Raw genomic sequence first — 27337 nt, 5'->3', positions numbered from 1 at the left:
ACTCTCAAGCTAGCTTATTCTGCTGCTTTCAGTGAACTCAATCTCTCACTCTTCAGTGACTGTTTCAAACTCCATTCACCTCAAGCTCTTTACCTTCCTCCCTATCTCAACATACCCATCACTACCAGTCCATGATTTTGACTTCTACCTTTTCTAGGGGGAAGAAGAACCTGTGGTGATCAGATGGGAAACCCCTAGACTTTTTATTACCAAGTGTCACACCCATCTTCTTCACCGGCTTTCTTCCTTCCTTCCAGTTTTCTTGGAAATGGTGCTCTGCTTCCTAAGGAACACCTCTCCACCAGTGCTCTGATCACTGCCTTCTCCACCCCTGCCTTTTAAGAGATCATTATAATAGGCAACCAATTTCCATTTTTACTTTGACTATTTAACTGCTCCCTCTCAATGGGTCCTCTATTCTTTTGACAATAAACATACTAAATCTTCCCCCACATGAAAAAATAAATCAAACAAAACCCCACCTCTCTTCTTCAATCATGCTGTTCCAGTTACCCTTATGACTGTTTACACTTCATAACAAATTTCTTACAAGATATGCCTGTCTCTATTTTTTCCTTCCTTTCTTCTTTAACTCAACCCTGATCCTATTCCAATCTGGCTTTCCTCACTATCAAATAAATGAAATGGTTCTAAAAAGTACACTAATGAGAAACAAGGAATTAAAATGATCATCATTTGTAAGTGATATGATTTCCTGGAAAACTCAAGGGCATAAAATGAAAAACAATGAAAAATTATCAAAAATTGAGTAAGATGGCTAAGAAAAAAATAGCTTTCACATACACAACAATTCTATTACAGAAGGAAAGACCCCATTTACAATAGAAAATTTTAAAAGAGAACACTGGCCTCAAAGTACTCAACAAGACATTCTTAGATCTAAGAACTTTCTCAACAAGGAATTCTAAGATCTAAGAAATTCTAAGGTTTACATGCAGGGGAAAAAATGAAGCAGTCTATCCAAATTGTCTCCTTCCATTCTCTTTTGAAGCCACTTCTAACTGGTTTTTCCTCCCTACCATGCCTCCAAAATTGCTCTTGTCAAGACCACCAGTGAACTACACATGTGAAATCTGATGGTGACCTCTCCATCGTCATCTATTCAATACTTAAGCCTTAATAATATAAACCACTCACTCCTTAAATATTTACTCCCTTGATTTCAGTGATACAAACACTTGGTTTTCCTCTACCTCACTTCATTGGCTATTACTTTTCGGTTTTATTTGCAAGCTTAATCCCTTTTATTCAGCCATTAAGATATGGAAATCTCAAGGCTAAGTCTTGGGCCCTCTTCTCATTCTATTCTATAGTACATGTCATTTATATCCATGGTCTTAATTAACATCTATATGTTGGTGGTTCCCATTTTTTTTTTAAACTCCTGCTTAGAACTCTAACCTTCAGACCTATAGAGCCAATTTCTTATTCAAAATTTCCATACAGACTTCTCAAAGACACCTCAGATGCAACATGGCCAAATCTAAAAACATGCTTTTTTTCCAGTTTTACCTACCCCAGTAAATGGCACCAACCCATTCATCTACTGGCCTAACAAGACACTGAAGCTGAGTATCAGAGGAAACCAAGGCAGTTATAGTTCACAGGAAGAGAATCATAGGACCAAAGAAGAGAACCAGAGCACCACAGAGAGAGGACTTCTCCTTGGAGGAAACTATCAGGGGCTGGGCAAGAACTACTCACAAAGTCTGTTCTCACCAGGCAGACTGGAAAAACACAGGCCTCAGTGATGGGGAAGAATCTGCCATGGACTGAACACTTCTGGTTCTGCCTAAGACAGCTTAAGGTTCCAAAGTATTGAGCTATTTACAGATACAGGCATATCTCATTTTATTGTGTTACTCCACTTTGCAGATATTGCGTTTTTTTACAAATTGAAAGTTTGTGGCAATCATGCATCAAGCAAGTCTATCAGCGCCATTTTTCTGACAGTATTTGCTCACTTTGTGTCTCTGTGTCCTATTTTGGGAATTCTCACAATATTTCAAACTCTTCCATTATTATTATATCTGTTATGGTGATCTGTGACCGGCGATCTTTGATGGCATTATTATAATTGTTTCAGGGCACCACAAACCACACCCATATAAGAAGGTAAACTTAATAAATGTGTGGGTTCTGACTGCTCTCTCTGAAGGCTCAGATGAGGGTTAGCATTTTTTAGCAATAAAGTATTTTTTAATTAAGATATGTACATTGTTATTTTGGATATAATGCTGTTGTGCACTTAAGATACTAAGTATAAACATACTTTTATATGCACTGGGAAACTAACAAGTTCACGTGACTTCCTTTACTGCAACATTTATTTTATAGCAGTGGTCTGGAACCGAATCCAAAATATCTTTGAGGTCTGCCTATACCTTAACTATATCAAGCTCACTTCTATGCCTGCTCACAAGCTTCCTCTCTCTTCTTGAAAATTATATTGCCAGGGGCTTCCTGTACACTCCCTCCTTCAATGTTGTTTCTCCTGTTAGACTATAAGCTCCGTGAAAGCAGACGCAGGACAATCTCATGTAACATAGTATCCCCAATGTCTAGCACAAATCAATGTCTAGCACATTGCATAGCCCACTGTAAAACTTCAATTACTATTTTAAATACAACTACTTTTTCCTCAGTCATCTTCAGCTTACTAATAGATATTGTTGAAATCATTTTTATTCTGTTTCAGTAACACACAGAGGGTCTTGTTCTCTGAACTGTCACACTGGGTCTATTTTTTGAACTGCCACATCTTTCTTATGTTGCATTATTGATCTGTCTTTTCAACATAAGACAGGGAGGTCAGTAGGTGCTGGATCATTACTGGATATTGAGATGGTCTCTTCAGAAACTCTGTTGGGCCCTGTAGAAGTCTTTCAGGCTCAGATAAGGAAAAAGTGCATGTTTACCCCACTGATGCTTCCCCAAGTAGAGGTTTGCACTTGTGGGGAGTAGCGATTCATTCTGTAATAAAAAATGTATTAACCACTTGTTTAAGGATACATCAGTGAGGCTAGGCCTCCCTTTAGCTGGCAAAACAGCCAGCCTTTGGACATAGAAAACCAGCCAACCCCTTAGGCAAGCATAGACTGGAAACATTTTCTGCAGTGTTGTAAACGTCCGCAGTTGAGAGACTAAATCCTAGGGAACATTTCCAAAGAGCAGGAGCCAGATAGAGATTTGTTTCTCCCGAAGGCTCCACTCTTGCCTCCGGCCCTGACAACTCAGCTGGTTTTGCCTGAGGTAGTTTCTACAGTCCCTTTCAGTGAAATCCCACAGGCAGCTCTCTATAGGCGGCCACTTGTACTTTGGACACCTCTCACCTCCGTCTAGTCTCACCTTCATCGCCTCCAGCAGAAACTCCTCCCAGTTTCTGGAATCTGGATGGCATTCTTCCCCCAGGTTCCAGAACTGATAAAGAAATATATTGATGGGAAAAAGCCAGTATCATTTTAATGGGAATCTAGAAGCAGAGAAGCAATTCAATATGCAGACTTATACTGCCACCTTAATCCAGAGGTTCAAACGTTATTAGACTGCTTACTTCCTGCCTACAATTGATTCTTTATTCCTTTACACTGGTCTTTAATAAATTTTACAAATGGAATCAAAATATTTTCTCAGGCAACTTTATTTTTTGAATAGGGTTTGATAACTACTATGAGTTCTAAAGGTGATTTAATAAGTGAAATCTGTTCTCTTCTTTCTACTCTCGAGCCTAGTTTAAGGGTAAGTCATCGTAGGACACCTGTCCCTAATGGTCCACGGTGACCTTGGCATTACAACGCCCCTATAAAAAGGAGAGGCACTGATACATAATCTGCCATGTGCAGGACTCCCTTTCTCAAACTCTAGTCATTTGTATGATAAAGCAAGGTTAAAGTTCCTTATTCTCCATTCCTGTATAAACTGGTAGTTAAGAATTAAGCATACACATATTACTAAATAATTTATATAACAAAAGGTGATTATGCAAATATTAGATGACAATAGTAAATATTTATTAATCTGATATGCCAATGGCTGGTGATCATACAGGGCCAAAGACACTCCCACAGGCCATGGGGTGGCCACTTAGTATTCAATATAAAGGAGAAAAAAAGGGGTTTAATGCACAGAATGGGATGTTGTCCATGTTAAATAAGTTTGTGTTCTTCAATTAACTACCTTATGCACGGGACAGAGTGGGCTCCATTTGTTGGATTGCCTATTATGTGCAATTACTTGCACATCTGTAATTCAATCCAGTCTAAACATTATTTGATATACACTGAAGCAGATCCTGATAAACATAAGTTGATGTTAACTATCCAGTTAGCTAAGAAATGAATAATATCCAGATGAAATCACTTCCCTGCATGAGCATAAAGCTCAAGTGGCGAGAATGGAAATACCAAGGCGTGGTCTGCAAGGATATCTTTGGTCATGTATGATTTACTATCACCAGTAAGTGACTTAGTCTGGAAGGAATATTGGATTTCCTAAGTACTTTAAGATTTGCTTTCAGAAGCAGGGAAAAAGCCAAGATGTCAGTTGCATTAAAATAATTACATCTCAGGTATGTGTTTACTTTTACCTAAAGGCTTAAGATATGAGTATTTTTTCACATCTTTAATAGTTTTGAATTTTTATAATCTGTTTGGTAAACTGACATTTCATTGTATATGCTATTTGTAGAATAAAATAACGGTATAATTTTAAAATCAACATATACAGTACATAGAGCAATCTCTAAGAGGAGCCTGAGTTATTGCAAATGTATGAGCTATTTCCATGGAAGAAAAAGATGGAAAGCCCTTTCCCATTTGTATTTATAAAGGCTGCGTGACTCTTTAAATATATACACTGATGCCAACAGAGCCATCAGAAATCAATAAATCACATTCTCATGTGCTGTAAAATGTCTGACACACACATTCATTTTCCTGGTCCGAAATTCTCTGCAAAAGGGACTGTGTAAATGTTCCATTTTAGTTTAATGACATTCTCCACAGTTAAAATGATGTGCATTATTACCAGTGAGCTCAAAAACCTGAAGAGCACAAAGCTAGATAGGGATTTAAAGAGACTACATAGTACATATCCTTCATAGTACATATCCTTCAGTGGCCGGTCATTTAACAGACCACAGACACACACATATGAATGCAGAACCAAATGGAGAGATTAGTAAGAATGGATTGAAATGCTGCAATTACCATTTGGACAAAAAAATAATAGGCATAATTTATTTAGAAGCAGCTGGGGGATGGTCCTATAAGTATTTGGAGAGACAGCCCTGATAGGCCGACGCCACTGAATGGAGAAAGAGATGAACATCACTTAAAAATGATACAGACAACAGAAATGACAATAACCTATTCATCAGTGACGTTCAACCTGAAAGTGTAACAAAAACCTAAATAAGACTCCACTTGAGTTGACATTTATTCCACCAGCTGCCATATATTTTTAAAAGGTCTCAAAATTGTTCTACGTAGACATCGTTTATAAAGTACAAATTCTTAAAGAAAGAAGGCATCTGTTATGTATAATCTAGAAGGTTCTAAGAATTCTGCAAGCACATCTTGCAGAGAGCTAAGCAGAAAAGGCACATCTGAAATAAACCCAAGCCCTGAATTTATTAAGCCAGTATTCCTACGTGGGGACTGAAGGAAGAACTAGCTACAATTCTGCCAGTTCACTGGCACTGACCAATGTTGCTCTGGCCTCTTGTTTCTTTGTATTTGATCTCTGAACCAAAATGCTGTGGTCAAGGAGATGACACTTGACTCATGCGTTTACCCAAACCTGATCATATTCAAAGTGTGTTATTCTGAGACTCTTCATTCAAAATGTAGCTTTCTTCCTTTAATCTACATTTTTCCTTTCCCTGAGACCTCCACTCACTCTAGCTCCTCTGACCTAACTTTTCTTCCTATCCAGCCTGGACCCCATAATCAACCACCCCCACAAGCATCTCACAAGTCCCCTACAACCTTTCAGCTCCTTTGTAAATCTCCAACACCCTGGCAAAATCCAACTCCTGGCACCAAGCTAAGCGTACCAATACTTAGCACTGCGGGGTGGAAAACACAGAAGTAGACCAAGTGTGTCTGCTGGCATCTGAACTCAGATGGGGCCTCAATGCTGTTCAGCAGCCACTTCTTCCCCAGGATGAATCCACAGTACAATCCATCAAGCTGCTTTCCAATGCCTTTAACTCGTGAAACCCCTAATTCTCTAGCCTCTGAGAAGACAAAGACACCACCACCCAGCTGAAAACCCCTCACTCTGCACCATACTCTTCACACTTAGTTATTTCTTCACTCCTTTCCTGCTTCTCTCCTCTCTGATCTCAGAAATCAACATTTTTTTTCTTAAACCAGCTTCTTTATCAATAGAGTCCATTCTTTTCCATCTCTTCAAAGACTTTCATCCATAAATCAAATCCTCTCTCTTCTATCTTCAATTTCTTCTATCAACTGCCTCAATTTTTAGGACAAAAACATGTTTAAGCCCATCCTAGCTTTAAAAACATACCAATCTTTTGCTACTCTCAAATGCGTAATAAATACTTACTGCCTAAAAGGGGTATTCAATTCTTCCCTCCCCCTCAAATCTAATTACCAAATCATGATGATTTTATTTCTAAAATGCCTGTATTGGATAGAATTGCCCCCCTGCACAAGTTCATAGGTTGAAGCCCTAACCATGTGACTATATTTGGAGACATGGCCTTCAAAGAGGTAATTAAGATTAAATGAGGTCGTATAGGTGGGCCCCAACCCAATATGAGGGGTGTCTTTATAAGAAGAGAAAGGGACACTAGTGATGCAGGCATGCAGAAAAAGGTCACGTGAGGACACACAGAGAAGGAGGCTGTCTAAAAGCCGAGTAGAGAGGCCTCAGGAGAATCGAAATATGCTAGCATCTTGAACTTGGATTTGCAGCCTCCAGAACTGTGAGAAAATAAATTGCTGTTTCTAAGTCACCCAGTCTGTGGTATTTTATTATGGTAGCCCTAGCAAACTAATACAATGTCTCATGAATGAGGCCTTTCCTTTCCACTCTTTGGCTTTGGCAAAAGTTCTTATGTTTATCAGATATGTTAAACTAGCTTTATAAGTGGCTTCCCAGGCTATATTCATTCACTAGGAAAACACTTACTGAGCACTTACTATATGCCAGGCACAGTGAATGGGAGAAACAGAGCCACTGTCCTGGGGCTGTTTATTTTCATGAGGAAAGACAAATGAACAAATACCTAAACAAGTTAATCATAGACTATGACAAGTGCAGGAAAGGAAATTAATAGATAACTAAGACAGAAAACATCCAGAGAGGCTACTTTAGATGGGAGGGGAGGAAAGAAAAGCCTTTATGAGGAGCTGACATTGAGACTTGGTGGAGAAGAACGAGCTGGCCTTGGCAAATGATGCTGAGAAAACATTCCTGGTGGAGCTGTGAGTAAGCACAGAGGCTGAGAGAGAACACAGGCTGAGGTCTGAGGGGCAGGAAGGAAGATAGTGTGGCTACACCACAGCCAGGTGGAGAATGGGGGAATCTCTCCTCTATTCCACGCTTCATTCCTCCAATAGAGCTCTTTTTCTATAATATAAATCTAATAATGTCATGCTCCAAATGTAAAATCTTGTGATGTTCTACATGGCCTTTTTTACAGGCTTGCTCCAGCCTACCTTTCTAGCCTCAAGTTTCTCACCCTATACCCCAGTCATCTAAAATTATGCGTGGATAGACATCATATACTTCTCTGCCTCTCTCTTGGGTGCCAGGGAGCATCATGTAGGGAAAGAGCATCAACTTGGCACTGACAAACCTGTGATTAAATTCTGGCTCCCACGTTTTTACTTGGAAGAAGTTAGGTTAAGTCCTTTTCTCTCCCTGATCCGCAGTTTCCACATATGAGGTGGGGTTAGTAATGCAGGCTCTTTGGAGAGTTACTGTGAGCATTAGTGCTCATCTCTGTAGGAGGCCTAGCACTGTACGTAATCAGTATTATTATTGGCACATCTGTTTCCTCTACTAGGAATGCCTGACACACTTCTTAACTTGGGAAACTTCCTCCATTGTTTTGGACCTAGTTCAGTAATACCTTCTCTTGAAACCTTCTCCAACTCCCACAGACGGAACATAATCACCTCCTCTATGTCACCTTAATACAATGCATATACTAACACCATGGCAGAGTTCTGGACCTACAGGCCTTCACCTCACGCCCACCCCCACTCTTCTCTAACCATGACTTCCCTCAAGGTAGGAAGTGGAACTTATTAATGTTTATATCATCAATGCTTATCTGGCACATAATACGTGTTAAATAAACACTGGTTCAATGAATGAACTATATATCCTAGTCCTCCCCCAAACCACCCGAGTCTGCTTACATCCACACCATTCTACTTCCTCAAAAGGTCTGTCATTCAGGAGCCTGGCAGGTACAGGTGGCTCATTCAAGTCATCATCATTCAAAGAAAGTAGATTAAAGTGACTATTTATAAAGGTGTGGGCAGGATGCAGCAAAACCACAGAGGGCAGTGCAGTAAACCAGAGCTAATGATGGGGGCTAGTATTTGACATGAACGGTAAGGGGAGAAGGGGGTGATTGGAATTTGGACAGAGAGCTGTGTGGCAAGGGCCTTCTGACAGAAGCTGGTCAGTGGATGTGGCCCGTGCTGACCACACAGGGCAGGTGAGGGGCTCCGTCTCACTTTTCTTCCTCCACCCAATCCCCTGTTGGGGCTTCCCAAGAGCTGAAACCTATTAGAATCCAGAAGGCCTTCTCGTCCCCCTCCTGAGGAATTCAGGCCTGAAGCTAAAATTAACATAGGCCCCTGCGTGAGGGGCTCATGATGGCTCAGAGTGGGATCACAGCACCCAGCGGGGTGAGGTAGAGGGGAGGCCTGGGGAGGAGCTGCAGAGACAGAGCATGGTTGGGGATGGGCACCTGTACAGGACAGGCCTGTACAGGGTCAGGGGTCAAGTAGGAAGGTGGGGGGAAGGTGCCCAAGCAGGGTGGGTGGGTACGTGGGCCGTCATGGAAAGTCAGAGCCTCAGGGCAGTAAGGAGACCATCCCCATGGGGAGATATGCTGGCCAACATGGAAGACTGGTTACCTAAAAGGGGATTAATCGACTACTTAGATATATTAAGGGTAATAGAAACTGAGTTTCTCACTGTCACTGTCAAACAGCTTTGGAAAGGGAGAAAACTAGAATGAACTATGGGGTATTAGATTAGCATTGAAGGTATTAGTGTGAATTCATGGTTTACAAGATATAGAGGAACACATAGAAATAAATGTAGATAGAAATTGTGCTATGTTTATATATAGGCTCATACTCTTTCTTCTGTAAGATGTTCCTTATCTCCAAGACACAGAAGGAGGTGTTCACACACACATACATGAACACACATGTATGGATGTATGCATTCCTATATACACATACATATATTTCCTAGGTGTGTCACAGATCTGGGAGAAGCAACACCCCAATAGCAAAGAGCAAATGTTTCGCGAGACATTGACTTCTAAATACCATCTTCCACTAAAGGGAACCATGGCTCCTTGGAGAAAGGGCTCATTCCAGGGCTGAGACAGGGAAAGTACAAGATGAGACTGAAACAATTCCATGTATTTTAAAGTAATGAAGTGCTCGAAGAGTGATGGAGGCACGTCAGAAGACACAGGAGCCAGCTTGAACAGGCTCCTAGTGACCAAATGTGGACAACTGAGCATAATAACCTACTGAAAAACTAGGAAACAAGGAAACCATACAGATAGGAATAAGTGGATAAATTGAGAGTCTGAAGAACAGGATATTTGCACAGTTTAAAAGAACATCCTCACAAAATACTATTTAATTACAAAGAGGGAAGAAGTAACTTTACACTGAAGAAACTCGGCGGATACATTTTTATCAAATGATTGGGAGAACTCAAAATTGTGTGCTACCTCATAGGTGCAAGGAGAATATAGCATCATTTATCGTATTCCTCCCAATGGTACACAATCTGAATCTGATCACTAGGAAGTACGACACGAACTAACATTAGCTTATAATCTTCAAAAGTGTCAAAATCATGAAAGTCAAGAGATGACTAAAGAACTATTCTAGAAGGAAGGAGACTAAAAAGATACGACAACTAAATAAAATGACAGATTCCATACTGAATCTTGCTGCTAAAAGTGACATTACTGGGACAGGTGGCTAAACTTGAATAGAGTCTAAGAATCACACGGTAAGAATGATCAATGCTAGCTTCCTGATCTTGATTGGCTGCACTGTGCTTATGCAAGAGGACGCCCTTGTTTGCAGAAAAAAACAGGCTTAAAGTCATGATATACTGGGGTCGGGGGGCGGGATGGATAACGAGGCTTGAAACTTCTTCTCTAATATATGTTTAAATCTTGTGAAAGTTTATGATTATTTCAAAATTAAAAAAAAAAAGAAAGGAAGACAGAGGCATCCTTTCTCTTGATGCAGTAGTCCATACGTGGATTAGTCTCCACATACAGCCTCCTGGAGCAAAGCAGAGTAAAGAAGGTGGAGGGTGGATCTAAAGGAACAAAGAAAAGATGTCCCACTTACTCCCCAGTGACTTCCTAATGTCCATCTGAGACACTTGCCTGTACATAACCTCCCCACTGATGGTCTCTCATAGATTTGCTATTTTCTATCTATTCCCTGGCTCCTCCCATACCCTTTCTAATACTTTCTTACAAATATATGTATTCCTTTGGGATGGCCATGATATCTCACAGTCTCATCAAATCCCATAGCTGACAGTATAATCTATGTAAATTTTAATCACCAATTCCATCTTCTCCAGTCACAAAACCTGAATATATATAGCCATATTTGGGCATTTCATATAGTTTATAGAAGCATCTCAACCCAACGTGTTAAAAACCAAACTCAATACCTACCCTACTACAGTGGACATGATAGTTGACTTCTCTCCCACCCTCCATTGCATAGCCTCTAATAGAACTTCCTAAAAACCAGATTTCTAAAGTTTTCCTGACATCTCCACAGTGTACCATTCTACTTCAGGAGTTGGTGAGCACTCTAAAATTCAGGAGTAGGCCTGGTTGCTTTAAACCAACTTGCATATTCCAATTCCTCAGCTAGAGTCATTGTTTAAGAAGTAGTCACTGTGATCTGTTGATACATAGTATCATTCATGTGACTCAGGTTTATCTTTGAAATACTGGGACAGAAGTATTTTCCCCATGAATGTGAACTAATAGGCAAATACCCCTTTTTTTTTTTTTTGCGGTACGTGGGCCTCTCACTGTTGTGGCCTCTCCCATTGCGGAGCACAGGCTCCGGATGCGCAGGCTCAGTGGCCATGGCTCACGGGCCCAGCCGCTCTGCGGCATGTGGGATATTCCCGGACCGGGGCACGAACCCGTGTCCCCTGCATCGGCAGGCGGACTCTCAACCACTGCGCCACCAGGGAAGCCCCGAAATACCCATTTTTTGATTCAGGTAGCCATCCTACTACAAAGGGATTCAGGTTTAGAATAGTGCCAACAAGGGAGAGATTTTTTTTAAATGAATTCATTAAACACAGTTAAATGGGTCCTTGATAATAACTGAATTCCAGGACCAGCAACCAGAAGCCCACTCTAACCTCCATCTTATAATTACCTGAGCCAATAAATCCCCTTTATATTTAAGTCAGTTTGAGTTCAGTTTTCTGTTACTTGCAGTATAATGTGTGGAAAGCAAACTTAAATATAAAACTAGTTGTGACAATGTTATAAAACAACTAGAAGTATGTAAAAAATGTAATCTAAGATAAACAGACCTCTAGAAAAAGAAAGAAAAGTACAAATATAGAAAAAAATACAGGTTGGCTTAATGATAGTTGGCGCTGGCAAGGTAAAGGGAAACCTAGCTTCCCTTATTTTAAAGATGTAATAATGAAATAAACCTTGGCTTCATTTGGCCCAGAATAGGACAGCCTGTAGGACTGCTTCAGGGGAGAAATCAGGCAGAAACCTGGGGTAGTCAAAGGAGGGAAACGAAAAAACTGGGAATGTCAAATTTTGTAAAAATACGTGAAAACAAGCTTTTGTACAAGTGAAATTCATAGGTATTTCACATAATTACAGTACCTTCCACTTGCTCAAATAAATCTATGTAACCAGATTCACATTTCCATGCCTTTCCTACTCATTGTGGCCTAGAGAATGGTGATGTTCACCGATTTTTGGGTTTTTATAAACTGAAGTGAAATAGACCAGTTTTGGAAGGTTGTTTTATCAAGTTGCCTATTCCTTTCTGCTGGGAGATAGGGTTGAGCTCAACTCTAGCAGGGCCTGGAGAAAGAGCTCTAAACTTCTTGATGTCAAATGCTGATAGGCCCACAGAGCCTTCCTGTCCTCCCAAGTCACCCTAAATAAAATCTCCATTTGCCTTCCAGACCTTCTACAGACCTTCTTCTTCCAGACCATCCCATAGGCAGTGTCATTTATTCCCACTCTTCTGGGTTGAAAATATGCCGGGAATCCAGTCCTTTCTTTTCTTTTCCAAGGCCAATGTCTAAGGTCAGACTCGTATCTCTTATTTCAACTACTGTGACTGTCTCTTACCCAGTCTCCCTGGGTCTTATCTTTCTGCCTCTCCAATACATTTTTTACAGAGCTACTGGCTCCTAAGAGAAAATGATGACAATATTTTATTTATCCTTTGGATCTTCTTCTCCTGCCCTATGTCCAGGGACTAAAGTATTTATTTAAATTATTATATGTATGCTGTTTCTCATTTGAGAAATCTCTGATGGTGCCCACTGGTTTCAGAAAAAGTTAAAAGAGCTTAATCTGCAACCAGGGTCATCGAGGTTTAGACCATATTACCCTTTAGCACAGCATCCTACCACACACACAGCAAGTCTTTGTAAATGACAAGCTCTCCCTCTGTAAAATTCACTTTCCCTTGGCTCTACTTACAAAACACCTATTAGTCCTTCAAGGTTCAAGATAAGTATCTGTTCCACCATAAAATCTTCTTCAATACTACTTTCAGATTAAAGTTCTTCAAACTTCGTGCCTTCTGAGGACTTTATATTTCTATTTGACATTTATATTACTCTGCCTGGTCTTATACTAAATTTGGTATAGATCTATCCAGTTATCAGACTTCTTTTCTAGTAAAGAGGAAACTGTATTTCAGCATGAGGTTGTCTTTCTCCTCCGTCTGTTATTCCTCTGGAAGATTCATTCCTGAAGCCTCTGTATTTAGCACAGTATCTGCAGCACATAATACATGCTCAGTAAGTATTTCTTGAATAAATGATTTCCCAATGGACTACATGTTCTTTGGAAACAGGTATTGTGCCTTATTCATTTATATTTCTCACAGTGACTGGAAAAAACTGAGTAACAGAAACTGCTACAGGTTGAATTCAATATTAGGCTTATTGAGACTGCCTCCTGGGTTACTGAAATATTTGGCTAATCCAAGGACAATTTGTCATTTCTTCTTTCCAAAAAGATTTGAGTACTTTATACATGCCAAATCTTATGCCAGGATCTGGAGGTACAACTGTAAACAAGACAAACCACACATATGTTGAAGTGCAGGCAATAGTCACGTAGCTAATAAATCCACCTCCCCCTGCCAAAAAATAAAGTTTTTCTAAACATCTGAACTCCATCCTCAGTCACACCAGCTTGAAACCCAAGAATGATCAGTGGCTTCTCCCTATACCTTGCTTCAAGTGTTATTTGACAAAATGTAAAATTGCCACCACTGGATGATGGTGCTAATGATGATGGTGGTGATGATGAAGGTGACTGCATGGTCCTACTCCTCTTCAAGTTCAATGCTATCCTCCAAATTCAAGCCCTCATTCTGCCTTTTGGAATAACTAAAATTGCTTTCTAACAACACTTTCATGCTTTCCATCTCTAACATTCCCTTTTCAGTATTGCCAGAATCATTTTCTTAAAAAGCAGTGATCTTATTACATTATAGCTCTGTTCAAAAGCCCTCAGTGTCTTTGCACTGCAAACACAGCGTGAACACTGTTTAGACTCTTTAGCCTCATACTCAAGGCATCTTCCAAAATTGACTTCTAATTTGTCTTTCCAGACTCATTTGCACTGTTGTTCCTATAATCCAGACTCCCACAAAATTAGCTTTTGATTTTGTATCTTTGAATCTTTCACATAAAATACATCTCCATCTATTTTATTCAAATTCTGCCTATACCTCTAGGCCCAATTCAAGGATCTTATATTTGTCTCTGATTTTTTTCCCTTCTACATATAAAAGCTCAATTTACTTTGTGCTCTCCCCCCTAAGCTTACCTGTTTCTACCTCATATTTTCATTATTCAGGAATACAGCTTCTGTATCCAACTAGAGTGTATTTAATCATTGATTCAATAAACATGCAATAGGCACTTACTAATAGATATTTCCATTATTCCAAAACACCAAACATGTATTATATTCATAGTAAATACTGAACACATTTTCAAACAAAAATGTACTCAAAATCAAAATAGTATTTTTCTAAATATGAACAATAATAATCTCCACCAAAGAGATACATAAGAATGATAGAAGACAGCAGCTTATCAAATTTTAAGTATGTATGAAAGGGTGGGTAAGTTAGGAGAAAACAGAATCAAATAAAAAGCTAAGAAAATTTATTCAAAATAATATGGAAATATTGAATCAATCTTGCCCATTTCAATTTATGGATATACCTATCATTTTGAGATACAAATTCATAAACGCATGCATATTATGTCCATCAACTGGAAACTATATACAGTGTCAAAATTTATTGAAATGAGAATCACAAGGAAATGTAATAGTTTTGTGAAATTTAATAAAAGTTTATGCGACGAAATATTTTTTTTCTTTTCAAAGGAAACAGCTTTAGAAAATGATTGATGTCTGCTATTATGAGTCTATATTTGTATTTCCTTATTTTAGAGGCTTTTAAAAAATACAAAAATACACTTAGCATTTTTAGTTATACTAAAAAAAAAGATAAAAGGTGATTATTTATAGGCAATCATATTCACGATGATAGACTCTCAGAAGCCAAATCCAAACATAAATTTTAAATGGTTTTTGGAAAGAATTGAGAATGAAAATATTTACATAATTTCTTAGAAACCCTGGCTTTTTATTGCTGCACTTCAATATTCCCTCAAGGCAAAGGGGAAGCTACTTCAAAGATTTATTTGATAATGGAACGTTTGATTTCTTTGTTTTTCCTTCCCAATGTGGGTAGGTCTGTTGTTTTCACTCTATGGCAATGTGCTGTATTTTAAAATTTGAATTTGCTCACTAGTGATAATGAAAAATGAGTCTGTTTAGGCAGATTAAGCAAACACACCAATGCTAGCATTTAAGTATATAAATTACATAAATATACTAGATTATTAGAAAACTATCCATCCATGTATCAGTCATCTTCGATAACAGACCTGCCAGTTCATAATAATATAACTGGTGACTAATACCAAATGTCTGAAACTTCTACTTACCTGCCTATCCACTTCTGGGAGCAAAAGCAGGAGGTATTGTTGAAAATGCTGAGGTAAGGAAGCAAACGTATGTTTATTTATTAATGCCCTCAAGTTAGTGTTGACAAGAATAGATCCCGGGGTTTCTATGTCAATATCCTCAGCTTTGGTCCATTTCAAGTGTCCTGTGATAAATAAGCAAGAGGTATGAATTCACTATAGATTGGGAAAAACATACACCTGTACACACACATATGTATACTGACTATATATATATATATATATATATATATATATATATATATATATATATTTGATAATGTATTTAATTCTATCTCTTTTAAGAATGATATTTCAGAATGAAATCTCCAAAGTTTCTTTGGGTTTCTATCTTGCCTTAGTTGTCTTTAATTTTCATAATGTCTACATCACTCAATACCATCTGTATTTTTAACTCAAAGTAGCACTAGGTCTAGATAAAAAAGTATTTTAATTATGGTCTTCCAATTAATCAGAATCCTCAAAAACTTTAGGAGCATAAATGGTAACAACTACAGTTTTTGTAGATTCTATGAGACCTAGGATCAATGATAACAATAAGAGTGCTGTTAATTTTAATAGAGATAATGACAGCATTAGAGCTGATAGCTGTGTGCTCCCCAAGTGTCATGCACAGCACTAAGCACTGGAGTATTTCAGAAGATTCCTATTCAGGGTAATTTAAGGGTAATACTTTAAAACAGCAATCCTTTATAAAAATATTAGCTGTGAGGCCTGAAATGCCAGTATGCTTTGTAGGATAATTCTACAACTCAGGTACAATGACCTCCAACAGACGGCTGTATATAGAGCCCACAATTCGAGATTATGACACACAAGGGAACAATCCACCATAAGGGACAGTCAGCTGATGCATCAAACAGAAGAATTACTACTCTCAGTTGCTTGAGTTAAGAGAATCACTTGAATGTGATTTTAATAGAGTGTGATTTAAATCAAGGGTCAGCAAATTATTGCCCATGAACTATATCCAGTCCAGTCACTGCTCGTAAATAAACTTTTACTGGAACATAGGCATGCCCAATTGTTTAGCTACTGTCTAGATGTGCCTTCACACTACACTGCTGAGTTGAATAGTTGTGACAGAAATTGCATGACTCGCAAAGCCTACAGCATTTACTCTCTGGCCCCTAACAGAAAAACTTGCTGTCCCTTGTTTTAAACAATAGAAACAAAAAAGGAAATAAACTCATTATGAAGAAACAGGACACTGTAATTTAAAAAATAGGCAGATTTGAAACAGAAATAGATAGAACTTCTAGAAATGAAAATTTAGTTTAAAATTTTAAAAAAATATTCCATGGATACAGTGAAATAACTATTGAATAAATATAGAATTGATGAAAATATCTAGAACGTAGCATTAAAAATGATGAGTCAAAAAAGCAGGATAGCGAAAAAATAAAGGGAATGGAATAAGCAGTCAGGATGCACATTTACAGGAGTTTGAGAATGAAAAAAACACAGCAAATGGCAGAGAGGCAATATTTGAAGAGCTAATGTCTGAAAGTTTTAGAACTGAAAAAATGACAAGAGTCCTCAGATAAAGCAACATACCAAATCTCAAAAAGGATAAATACCCATTCCTCCATCCGATGTGTTGAAATAGCAAAACATCAAAAATAAAAAGAATACCTTAAAACAGTTTTGAACAAAAATAGATTACCTCTAAAGGGATCACAATAAGACACAGGAACCTTATCATCAATAAATTACAGATGACAATGAAATATCTTCAAAGGGCCAAAAGAAAAGAAGCATCGATCTAGAATTTCGTTAATAATAAAGTCCCTTTAAATGGCAATGATATTAATGACATAAGAATATTTTCAGTATCCAAAATGGAAACGATCCCTTAGAGAATCTTGCTGAAAAAGTACTAGTGGATGTTCTTAACAAATAAAGAAATTAACTCAAAGAAGGAATGAGTGGGTTGCAGAAGCAATGACAAACTAAAAGATTAACAGACATGAGTAACTCCAAATAAACATTAACAGTGAAAAATAATACTAACAACTAATAAGAATTAAAACAAAATGGAAAAAAAAAAACCAAAAAAACCAGGAGACAGCAACTGCATGAGAGATGGGAAGGTGTGACTGAAATGAGAACACCATATAACCCTGGCACTATTTGGAAACAGGAGGGATACTGTTAGTTTGTTAAAACTCTATAGGTAGTGTCCTTCTTTGTTTCTTGTAAGAGTCTTTATTTTAAAATCTATTTTGTCTGATATGAGAATTGCTACTCCAGCTGACTTCCATTTGCATGCAAGGGATCAACCCAAGAAGAAGATTTAACAATTATAAATATTTATACACCCAACATAGGAGCACCTCGATACATAAGGCAAATGCTAACTGCCATAAAAGGGGAAATCGACAGTAACATAATCATAGTAGGGGACTTTAACACCCCACTTTCACCAATGGACAGATCATCCAAAATGAAAATAAATAAGGAAACACAAGCTTTCAATGATACATTAAACAAGATGGACTTAATTGATATTTATAGGACATTCCATCCAAAAATTCTATAGGTAGTCAATGGGAGAAATGGAAAAGACTTAAAACTTCCAAATAAATTCATGGAAGGAAAACTCAATCACATGAAGGCATAAAAGGAGAAAAAAATTTTTTGATTAAGTCCCAACACAGTAAAAAAATACAAATGGATTTCATATTAGATTTTAAAAGTAACACAATCTGATTATATGCTGCTTTACAAGAGATATACTTGAAATAAAAATCACATGGAACAGAAGAAAATGAGGAGATTAACTTAAGAAATGCCAGGCACACATTCAAAACAACAAAAAAAGCAATACTACAATATTAACATCAAAGATAAACAAAGGTAAAAAAAACCTTATTGGGGATAAGAAAGTAATTCCTTGAGTATAAAAGGAATAATTCACTGGAAAGATACAATGACTTAGAGCCTGCATCCATTTCAACAGCATAGCATTCAAAATTTAAAATTGAGAGAATTAAAAAGAGAAATTGGCACTACGTAATGCCAGTGGAACATCTGAACATATTTTACCAGACATTGAGATAACAAGCAAAAAACTTGTCTTATGAATACCAAGGACTTTAAGAACTCAATAATCAATCTTAAACCAATGAATTTAACATAGGACACTGCACTGAGCCCTTAAGAGAAAGCAATTTTTTGGTCAGCACTCAGGAAACAGTAAAGAAAACAAAAAAACCCAAACAAAACCCAACAAAAAACCCCAAAAACTGACCACGGAGTCTCAACAATACTGAAGAATAATATAAAACCTCATCTCTCTATCCACAAAGAAGTAAAATTAGATATCAATAACAGACACAAAGCAACTCTCCAATCTTCCCACACTCATTATATATTTGGACATTTGGAAGTACACTTCTAAGTAACTCATAAGTTAAAGAAATGTTTTGTAATGGAAATTACAAAATATTTACATTCTAAATGATAATGCCAAAATTTGTAAAATGCAGCTGAATTTGTTTTAAAAATAAATTGTATATATTCGAGGGTAGAAAAAACATTGAAAATTCAAGAGTTAAGTGTGCAAATCAAGAAGTTAATGACTGAACTATAGAATAAAAACTGGAGAAAGAAGAAAGGAGAAAGATTGTAAACAATAAGAGTAGATATTCATGAAATAGAAAAGAACAATGAAGACCATCAAGAATAGAAAAAGGATTTTTTTTAAAACTAATAAAATAGGTATAAATCTAGTGAGAAATGACATAAATAAACATGAAGAGGAATGAAAGATAGGCACATAATTTGAGATACAGTATAGATATACAAGGCAAATAAAATTATAATTAAAATTTGATTTTAAATAGTATAATATGCATAAAAATCATACTACTATGACTTTAGCCAGTATCTTTGAAGACATAAAGTATTTCAAGTTTGCAAATTTTCAAATTATATTAAAAATAGCAAACCTCAATACATTTGTGAAAACTTTTGTAAAATAAATAGACCTCTCCTTCCCCACATACATGCGCAGCACATATTACAAATAGCTCTAAAGACGAATTTTACCAATACATCAAGGAAATCTCCCACCACTCATTTTATACTTATTCCAGTGAATACGTAAAGAAAGCTCTTCAGCTCACTTTATGAAGTTAATATAACTTTTATTCCAAAATAAGGACAAACAGACAATATGAGAGAGAAAGTCTGTTGGCCAATCTCACTTATAAACACAAAAAAGTACAAAAATTTTATCTATTTTTTTTGCCCAACAAACTCCTAACATTTGTTAGGAATCAAGTCAAGGTGACAGGTATATAGATGTATGTTTTATTAGCATCTGTATTTTTCTATATGTTTCAAGTATTTCACAGGGAAATAAAATAGTCTACAAGAAGAGAAGAATTAGGAAGAAGCTTATTTTCTCAGCAGAGAAGGCAAAGGCAAAACCTAGAGACAGAAATGTTGAAAATACAGGAAAGGAATTTGCTTAATGCTTATGTATGGCCGAAATACTCTCCATATGAGGGAGTTGAGGTCATTTACCAAGAGTAACTTTGGGAAGGAGTATTGGGGAAATGAGAACATCATAAAATTTTAGAAACATGTATTATGGACAATGTGAGAAGTAGAACTTATGCTGTTGGTTACTATTTGGTATGGTTCAAAATATTTAAGGGTATCAGGGAAAAAAAAAAGACTATGTGCCTCTCTAAATGTTTTATGACAAAGTCAAAAGAAGATCTATTTCAAAGATGTCCATCTAAGCAAAATTATGTTTTATAATTTTGGAACAAAGACAGAGCAGATGAACTTACTGCTAAATTTGTTGCCACACAGGATGTTTAATTTCATTTTAATTATCCTTACATACTTACTCTTAATTGGCTTAAGAACAAGCTCATTATATCTGATTGTCTTATCTCATTAAAGCTGGTATCTCATCTCTCTACACTAAGCAGAGGAAGAAAAGAGGTAGTCATTTTAGTGTCTAATTCCTGGACACTAGAGAGTATAAAGTAGCTGAGGTCCAGAGAAGCAACAATTGCCAAATTGCCACAATAAGTGTCTGTGCTATAGAAGACGACACTTTGTAGTCATAATAAAAATCATGGGAAAGTGTCTGATCAGGATCAGGGAAATTATTATTTTGACCAATGGGAGTTGAAGAGCACCAATCTGAGTAAAGGCTGCAGACTTTGGAGACCTTGCTGGCTTAAAGCCTCCTATTTCCCAGAAGGGAAGCCACACAGTATTTGTGCATAAAATGTGCACACAAGATGCACTCACATACACTCACACAGAGGGAAGGAGCACATGAAAGAGGCAGACCAAGGCCTTTGGTTGCAAGAGGAACTGCCCAAAGAAATACAGAAAGAGTTCAAAATGAGAGTTCTTCGTTGTCTCAAAGAAATTAGAGATGAATGGATTCTGAAAGAGCTCAGAGAAGAAAAATAGGCTTTCAAAGAGTAAAGTCTAAGGAAAAAAAATTATCAGAGGGCAAAACCTAATAATCTACAACATAAATCCAAGTGCCCTTTACAAATTAAGAAATTGTGTAAACAGTCTACCAGGGAGTACTGAATCCATTACCATATAGTACCAGGGGGTTAGTGAACTATGGGGATTATGGTAAAAAAAAAAAAAAGATTATTAAATGTTAACAACCTTGATGTTTACAAAATAATATAACAAAAACATGGAGTTAAGAGGGACTATAAGTATAATTACCTCCCTATCCTTTATAGTATATTGTCCAAAGCTTAAGTAGTTAAAAAGATCATCACTCCCATTTCAGTTTTTCATATTTTTCATATCTTTGGAGAGAACTTTTAGATATGAATATATCTCATGGTGATATTTAGCAATTTTGTTTTTGGTTTTACTTCCATTCTTTTTTATTATTCAGGCTAAACTTAATTAAATTTAGTACTTTTAATTAAAATGATATAATTCAATTTTTCTAAGATGACCCCTGACTATGGCTACACATTAGGAGATGTCAAATATTATTTATAAAACACTGGGGGAAGTTATTTTTTTGTTTTTTGTTTTTTTGTTTTGCGGTACGCGGGCCTCTCACTGTTGTGGCCTCTCCCGTTGCAGAGCACAGGCTCTGGACACGCAGGCTCAGCGGCCACAGCTCACGGGCCCAGCCACTCCGCAGCATGTGGGATCCTCCCAGACCGGGGCACGAACCCCCGTCCCCTACATCGGCAGGCGGACTCTCAACCACTGCGCCACCAGGGAAGCCCGGGGGAAGTTATTTTTGATGATAGTATTTAGGGTTACTATTCAAATTTATTTTTATTTTCCTGCATTAATTTATTTCAAAAGTATGTAACATTTTATGAAACCAGCAAAGTTGTAATTCTTCACTACAAAAAGATTAAACCAAATAAAATATATTGGAATGAATCCCAGAAGTTGAGCTCAGCGAGAACATTTATTAAAAACCCCTCAGAGATATCCATTAGAAGCTTGGATTTGTTTAGTAAGTAATTTTTAAACTCCTACTGTGTGATTGGGTAGGAAGAAGCATAATTAAAAACTGGTGTAAGTCAATGACCCCTAATTCAAAGAACTTACATTTTAGTTATGATTCTAAAACGCTGCACAGAACAGAGAATCCTTTACTCTGTAAGATTCCTAAGGTCACAGGACATTAGAAACATTACTTTCTAGAAGACACATGGGATTCTGTCTGGAGATGGTCACCTTTAAGGACCTTTCTTTCCTTTTGCATGTTTTCACTTTTCATTGTATGGTGCTGGGCATATATTAGAGGCTTAAGTACTACCAACTTCATTTGCACAAAATAAGCCATTGTACTCAGCTGCTTGTTGGGTTACTCAGTCAGTCAGCGTTCCTTCCTAGTAATCACCTTCAGGTTACTTTTGACCTTAAATCCCACCTTCTTCCTCTGATTTTACAGGAAATCTTTTAGTTGCTAGATCTCCTTCTATGTGTAACTAGTGTACCTGCATTTTAACACCCATGGCAGGCTCATCACGTCATAGATGCTATGCTACTCCTCAGTGGTGCCCACAGGTCTACAACATAGGCTGGATGATTATAGACATTCAGAACATATTCCGAAATAATGGTTTGGACTTTGGAGCTAGCTGTGCCTTGGCTTGTAATAGCTGTGTCATTATGGACAACCCTCTTAACCCTCTGGGCCTCCGTTTCCTCAGCTGTAAAATAAAAATAATTCAACTGTACATAATTGAAGTAAATGAGATAATATGTCAAAGTACCAAGACCACTGCATTAAATTCGGGTAGTTTTCCATTCCTTCATTAAAGTAGCTTCATTATTTCTACTACTTAATAGTCTAAAAGAAAAAAGCAGGTTAAAAAGAACATGGTGGTCTCCTTTATCACCTTTTAAATTTGCTAACAAATTAGCTGAAAAACCTTTACTGTATGATTGTTAACCTTTACTGTATGATTGTTAACATGTAAGATGTTAAGCTGCGTGCAGGATTCCTAGGTAACAACAATTAGAACAAGAGATCCTGATTGAAGACCTGAGCATCTGACAGGATCCTGACAAGAGTACAAGCCTTGTTGAACCCCAGCCCTGAAGGCAGCTAAGAATTTAGCCTTGAATTTTCTTAAACTCATGATATGGCATTGAGTTTCCTGAGGTTGGTAGCAGACTGTTTTTAACTGAAGGTCACTGACTTTTAAATTACTTAGGGTAACATAACATGATATTTGGGGGGGCCGCTTCTTTTTTTAGTACATTCTTTACATATCACTCTCCCATTACAGTTTCCAGCTTCAGAAGCTACTCAAAGTACTTAATTTAGAAAACTCAAAAAGACTAGGAAAAAACATGTCAGTATATACGTAGGTGTTTATAAACTAACACATATGTTTTGGGCTAGACAATAACTATAAAATGATTTAGCCTTGGAAACAATGAAAAAGATAATTATGCTGTGTTTAAAGAATTTAAAACAAACATAAATTCTGCTTTCCCAAAGATCTCTTACATAAGGCTATCTAAACCCCATTCAAAGACTTTACTGAAAATATGTTCTCAGAATTTAACAAAATCCTGGTATATAGTAGGCACTCAAATAAATCTTTACTCAATAAATAAATAAATGGGTTAAAATCTTGCTTGAATTTTACAAACAGATAAAATCTGCAAATAAGAATTACCCTAAGTTGCCAAGAAAGTAAGTGGTAGAACCAATAATAAAGTTCAGGTCAATAAATCTTTACTTTCTACCCACCATTTTACAAAATGTTACAATGATCTAGGTCATTATCATTACCCTAACTCAGAGATGAAATAACTGAGAGACAGAAATGAAGCCATTAGGTCCAGACATCCAACAAGGCAGGTTTGGTCTAGAATTTTAATGTTCAGCCTAGGATACGTTTATTTTCCTCTTTTTAGTTCCCATATTCCTTTTCCCCCCAAATGCTGCTATTGAGTTCCTGATGAAAAGTTATCAGGAAGGAAATCTTCAAAAGAAAACCTGGTACTGACTTGCGAGACCCAGTAACTGTCTGCCACACTTCTCGGCAATTGTACACTGTTTTTCAGACAAGCACTATTGAATATTTCAAACAGCATAAGATGAAAAGCAAGGCAGAGCAGTTTTACTGCAGCAGACCCCAATGACAGTGTACTCTTCAGTTCAATGAACACTTTATAAAAGTTGCATTTTCCCCCCAATACAATGTATTCCGATAAAGTGAAACCCAGTTGCAGGAAAAAAACACTGCGTGTTAGACAGAATTATGACTTGGCAGATAATTACTTGAATACATAGATCGTTTTAAACCTCTTATCTTTAGCCTCTGCTTCACCCAATAGTATCATTCACAAATTTAGCAACATGCTGAAAATCATTCCATTGTAATATGTTGCCTTCTTTAGCACCCTTTTTGGTTTAGATAAATTGGGAAGATTTTAAAATATCCTTAATTATTAAAGAAAAAAGTCCCCATAACTTCATTCAACAAGATTTAAATATCTAAAATGTGAAATGTTATAGTATATTGAACACTCACCTAAACCAGACTTTTTTAATCGTTTTAAGTGCTGACTCGTTTGTTTTCCAGTGGGGGATTTTTGCCCATGTTTCATTTCTTTATCTGAACTGTCTGCTTCACCATTTTTAGATTCGGATCCTAAAAAAAGGAAATAGTTATTATGTCATTATCTTCCTCTTGCTGTCCTTGAAAAGAAAAATCTCAAATTGTTTTACAAACCATAGATATTATCTCCTTTGCTAAGAGTTAATACACTACCTTTGGCCACAATCTGATTCCTCTACTGTATCTAAAGAGAAAAGCCCAATAAATCAATCAAACAGAACAAAAAGCATGAACAGATGGCCTGATAGTGGAGTCAAAGACACGTTCACTGATCTGATAGCTTTTCAAAGAAGCACTCAGATCTTTTGTGAAAATACACGAATAAGCTTCAACAATACTATGCCACTTGGAGACGATGCAAGACCGAGACAGAAGGATGAAGGATGAAGGGAGGCTTGGAGAGAGGGAGAGATCATGCCTTTATTAATAACTTTATGTTGAAGCAGGAAGAGAAAACGCAAACACCACTCTATAATATACAGAATGGTACATAGCTGATAAAGTGACAGAGGTAAATTAGAAGAAACGGTCAGGGCTGCACTGAGGTGAGAAGAATGCTGCCAGAACACAAAAACTAATAAAGGATTCCTGATTTTGCAGCAGAGGATGGAAAAACAAATTCACACTCACGGAAGGACGGCTTTTGATGGCATTACACATCAGCATGGGGTCCACCATTAAAGTTCAACATTCAAACAAAAGCCAAAGCAACAACAAAAAAATCCACCTAGCAGTACTACACATTTTCTTGCATCTACTGACATTAGCAAATGAAGTCCTTTGATGATGAGCAAGCTTTTGTTTTGTTTTGTTTTTAAGAGCGAAATACCCTATTATTTTTGAATCACTGCAAGAGTCTAAGGTATAAAAAAATTAAATGAAACCTCAAGTGGAAATATTATTCAGTTCCAGAGAAAATTCATGACATCTCTCTTGGTGAGAAAGCCTCCTCCGGGAAGAAACTGGCCAAGCATACAATATTTTAGCTCTTTACCTGAAGGCGAATCCGACTGCTCATCAGACACCTTTAATGGTGTCAAAACAACACGAGGAACAGTCTTGTTTACCATCATTGAGACTCCATTTCTTCTTTTCTGCTGCTGCCTCAAAGCCTACAAAACATGATAATAAAATAGAACATAAAAATATAGTCAAAATGATTTCTCATAATTGAATTAAATGATCCACTTGCCCATCATTAGATAGAACCTCTTAAGAGACTTAAATTCCACAGAGTCACTCATTTGTCAGGACTCTTAAGCGTCACCTTCCTGTCATTTTCCCTCAAAAGCATAAAATCAGGCTTTGGCAAAGGGTATAAACCTGAGACCATTTTCGGTAGAATTCTGAAAACAAAGCAGCACATAAAGGTTTGCTCTACCTGAGCAGTGTGGCTTGAGAGCCCATGGAATTTGAAACCATGACTCCCAAGGAAAAGAAATGTAAAATAAATGTTTCGAGACCAGGATAAAAATATATGTCTGCACTTCTCTTGCAGGTGCGTCCTCTCCAGTGGGCTGCTCAGTCAATCAAGTTAACACCGAGTGTCATCAGTATGTACAGCAGGTAAGGACTACAGTATTGATGCACTCACTCAGCCGCGGGGAGCGCTGCACAAAATCACTGAACATGGCAGGAATCATTTATTTCTGTGAAGGGAATCAGTCCTAATCTTGGAAACCTTGCAGCACTTGGCTTCTGTCTGCTTGACTTTGGGCATTAACCTTCAGAACACGAACATTACGGCATTCTGGCAAAACCAGGGAAAAGAAGACCGATACGAGAATAAATTGCTCCAAATGGGAGTACTTTGTGTTTCATAAATGAATCAACCATGGTGAGGATAATGTACTGAAAAGACACTGTAAAGTTTTGAAATACAGCTTATCTAGCTGATCGTTTTATGCAGAAAATTACCTGTAATAAAAAGGGTCTTAAGCAGACACAATTGAAGAGAAGATAAATTCACGATTCCAGGAATACTAAAACTCCTCAAAAGGTTAAAAGGCTGACCACAGTCTCCAACCTTTTAATTCCTTGTTTCTGTGTAATTTCTACCAATTTTATAACATTTCAGTTACTTGACTAATGTCCTTTGACCAATAGTTGTCACAGTCTCCTGAAATACTGCATTGACTGTCTATCCCCTTGCTGACAGAAACAATACCATTTGCAAAGGGTTTTACCTGAATGTCCAACTTGTTGACCATAAGATTTAGCAATCAAATAACTGCAGATGTGAAAAATTTCGTTGACCATAAGATTTAACTATCAAATAACTGCAGATGTGAAAAATTAAGTATCACTTAAATGAGAAAAGACATATTCAGATGAGATTTAAAACCACGTGGGAAAGTAAATGGCTTGGGAAATCGCTTACAAATGATACTGTGGCTAATAATAACAGGATACATCTTCCCTTCAATTCTTACATTTATTGACCTTTTATAAAGTACTAGGCACTGTGGGCAGACAGGAGATACAAAAATGAATAAGAGGCCATCCTCCTCACCTTTAGCTTGCTGGCAATAATATTCTGAATGAGAGCATGTATGCTATAAAATATTTATGACATTTACTCTTTCATTAAGGTGTGTACATAATTGCATAAATCTCTCTAGCCTTGTGTGAGAACTCCG

The 27337-nt window shown here is 37.2% G+C and overlaps 1 protein-coding gene across 2 annotated transcripts in view; it reads right to left on the bottom strand.

Moving 5' to 3' along the window:
- ASXL3 (ASXL transcriptional regulator 3) overlaps positions 1-27337 on the bottom strand; it is a gene marked incomplete at both ends in the record, with an annotated part of 167875 nt that overhangs the window by 53400 nt on the left and 87138 nt on the right. For both annotated transcript variants that reach the window (XM_079717245.1, XM_079717246.1), the window contains 3 exons: positions 15550-15713; positions 24612-24731; positions 25693-25810. In XM_079717245.1, coding sequence (XP_079573371.1) covers positions 15550-15713; positions 24612-24731; positions 25693-25810 — 402 coding nt within the window. The remainder of the gene's footprint in view (positions 1-15549; positions 15714-24611; positions 24732-25692; positions 25811-27337) is intronic.

Source organism: Hyperoodon ampullatus (genome assembly GCF_949752795.1).
Source record: "Hyperoodon ampullatus genome assembly, chromosome: 13".
NCBI lineage: Eukaryota > Metazoa > Chordata > Mammalia > Artiodactyla > Ziphiidae > Hyperoodon > Hyperoodon ampullatus.
Note: the sequence above shows the minus strand (reverse complement) of the source record. Positions and strands in the feature narration are given on the sequence as shown.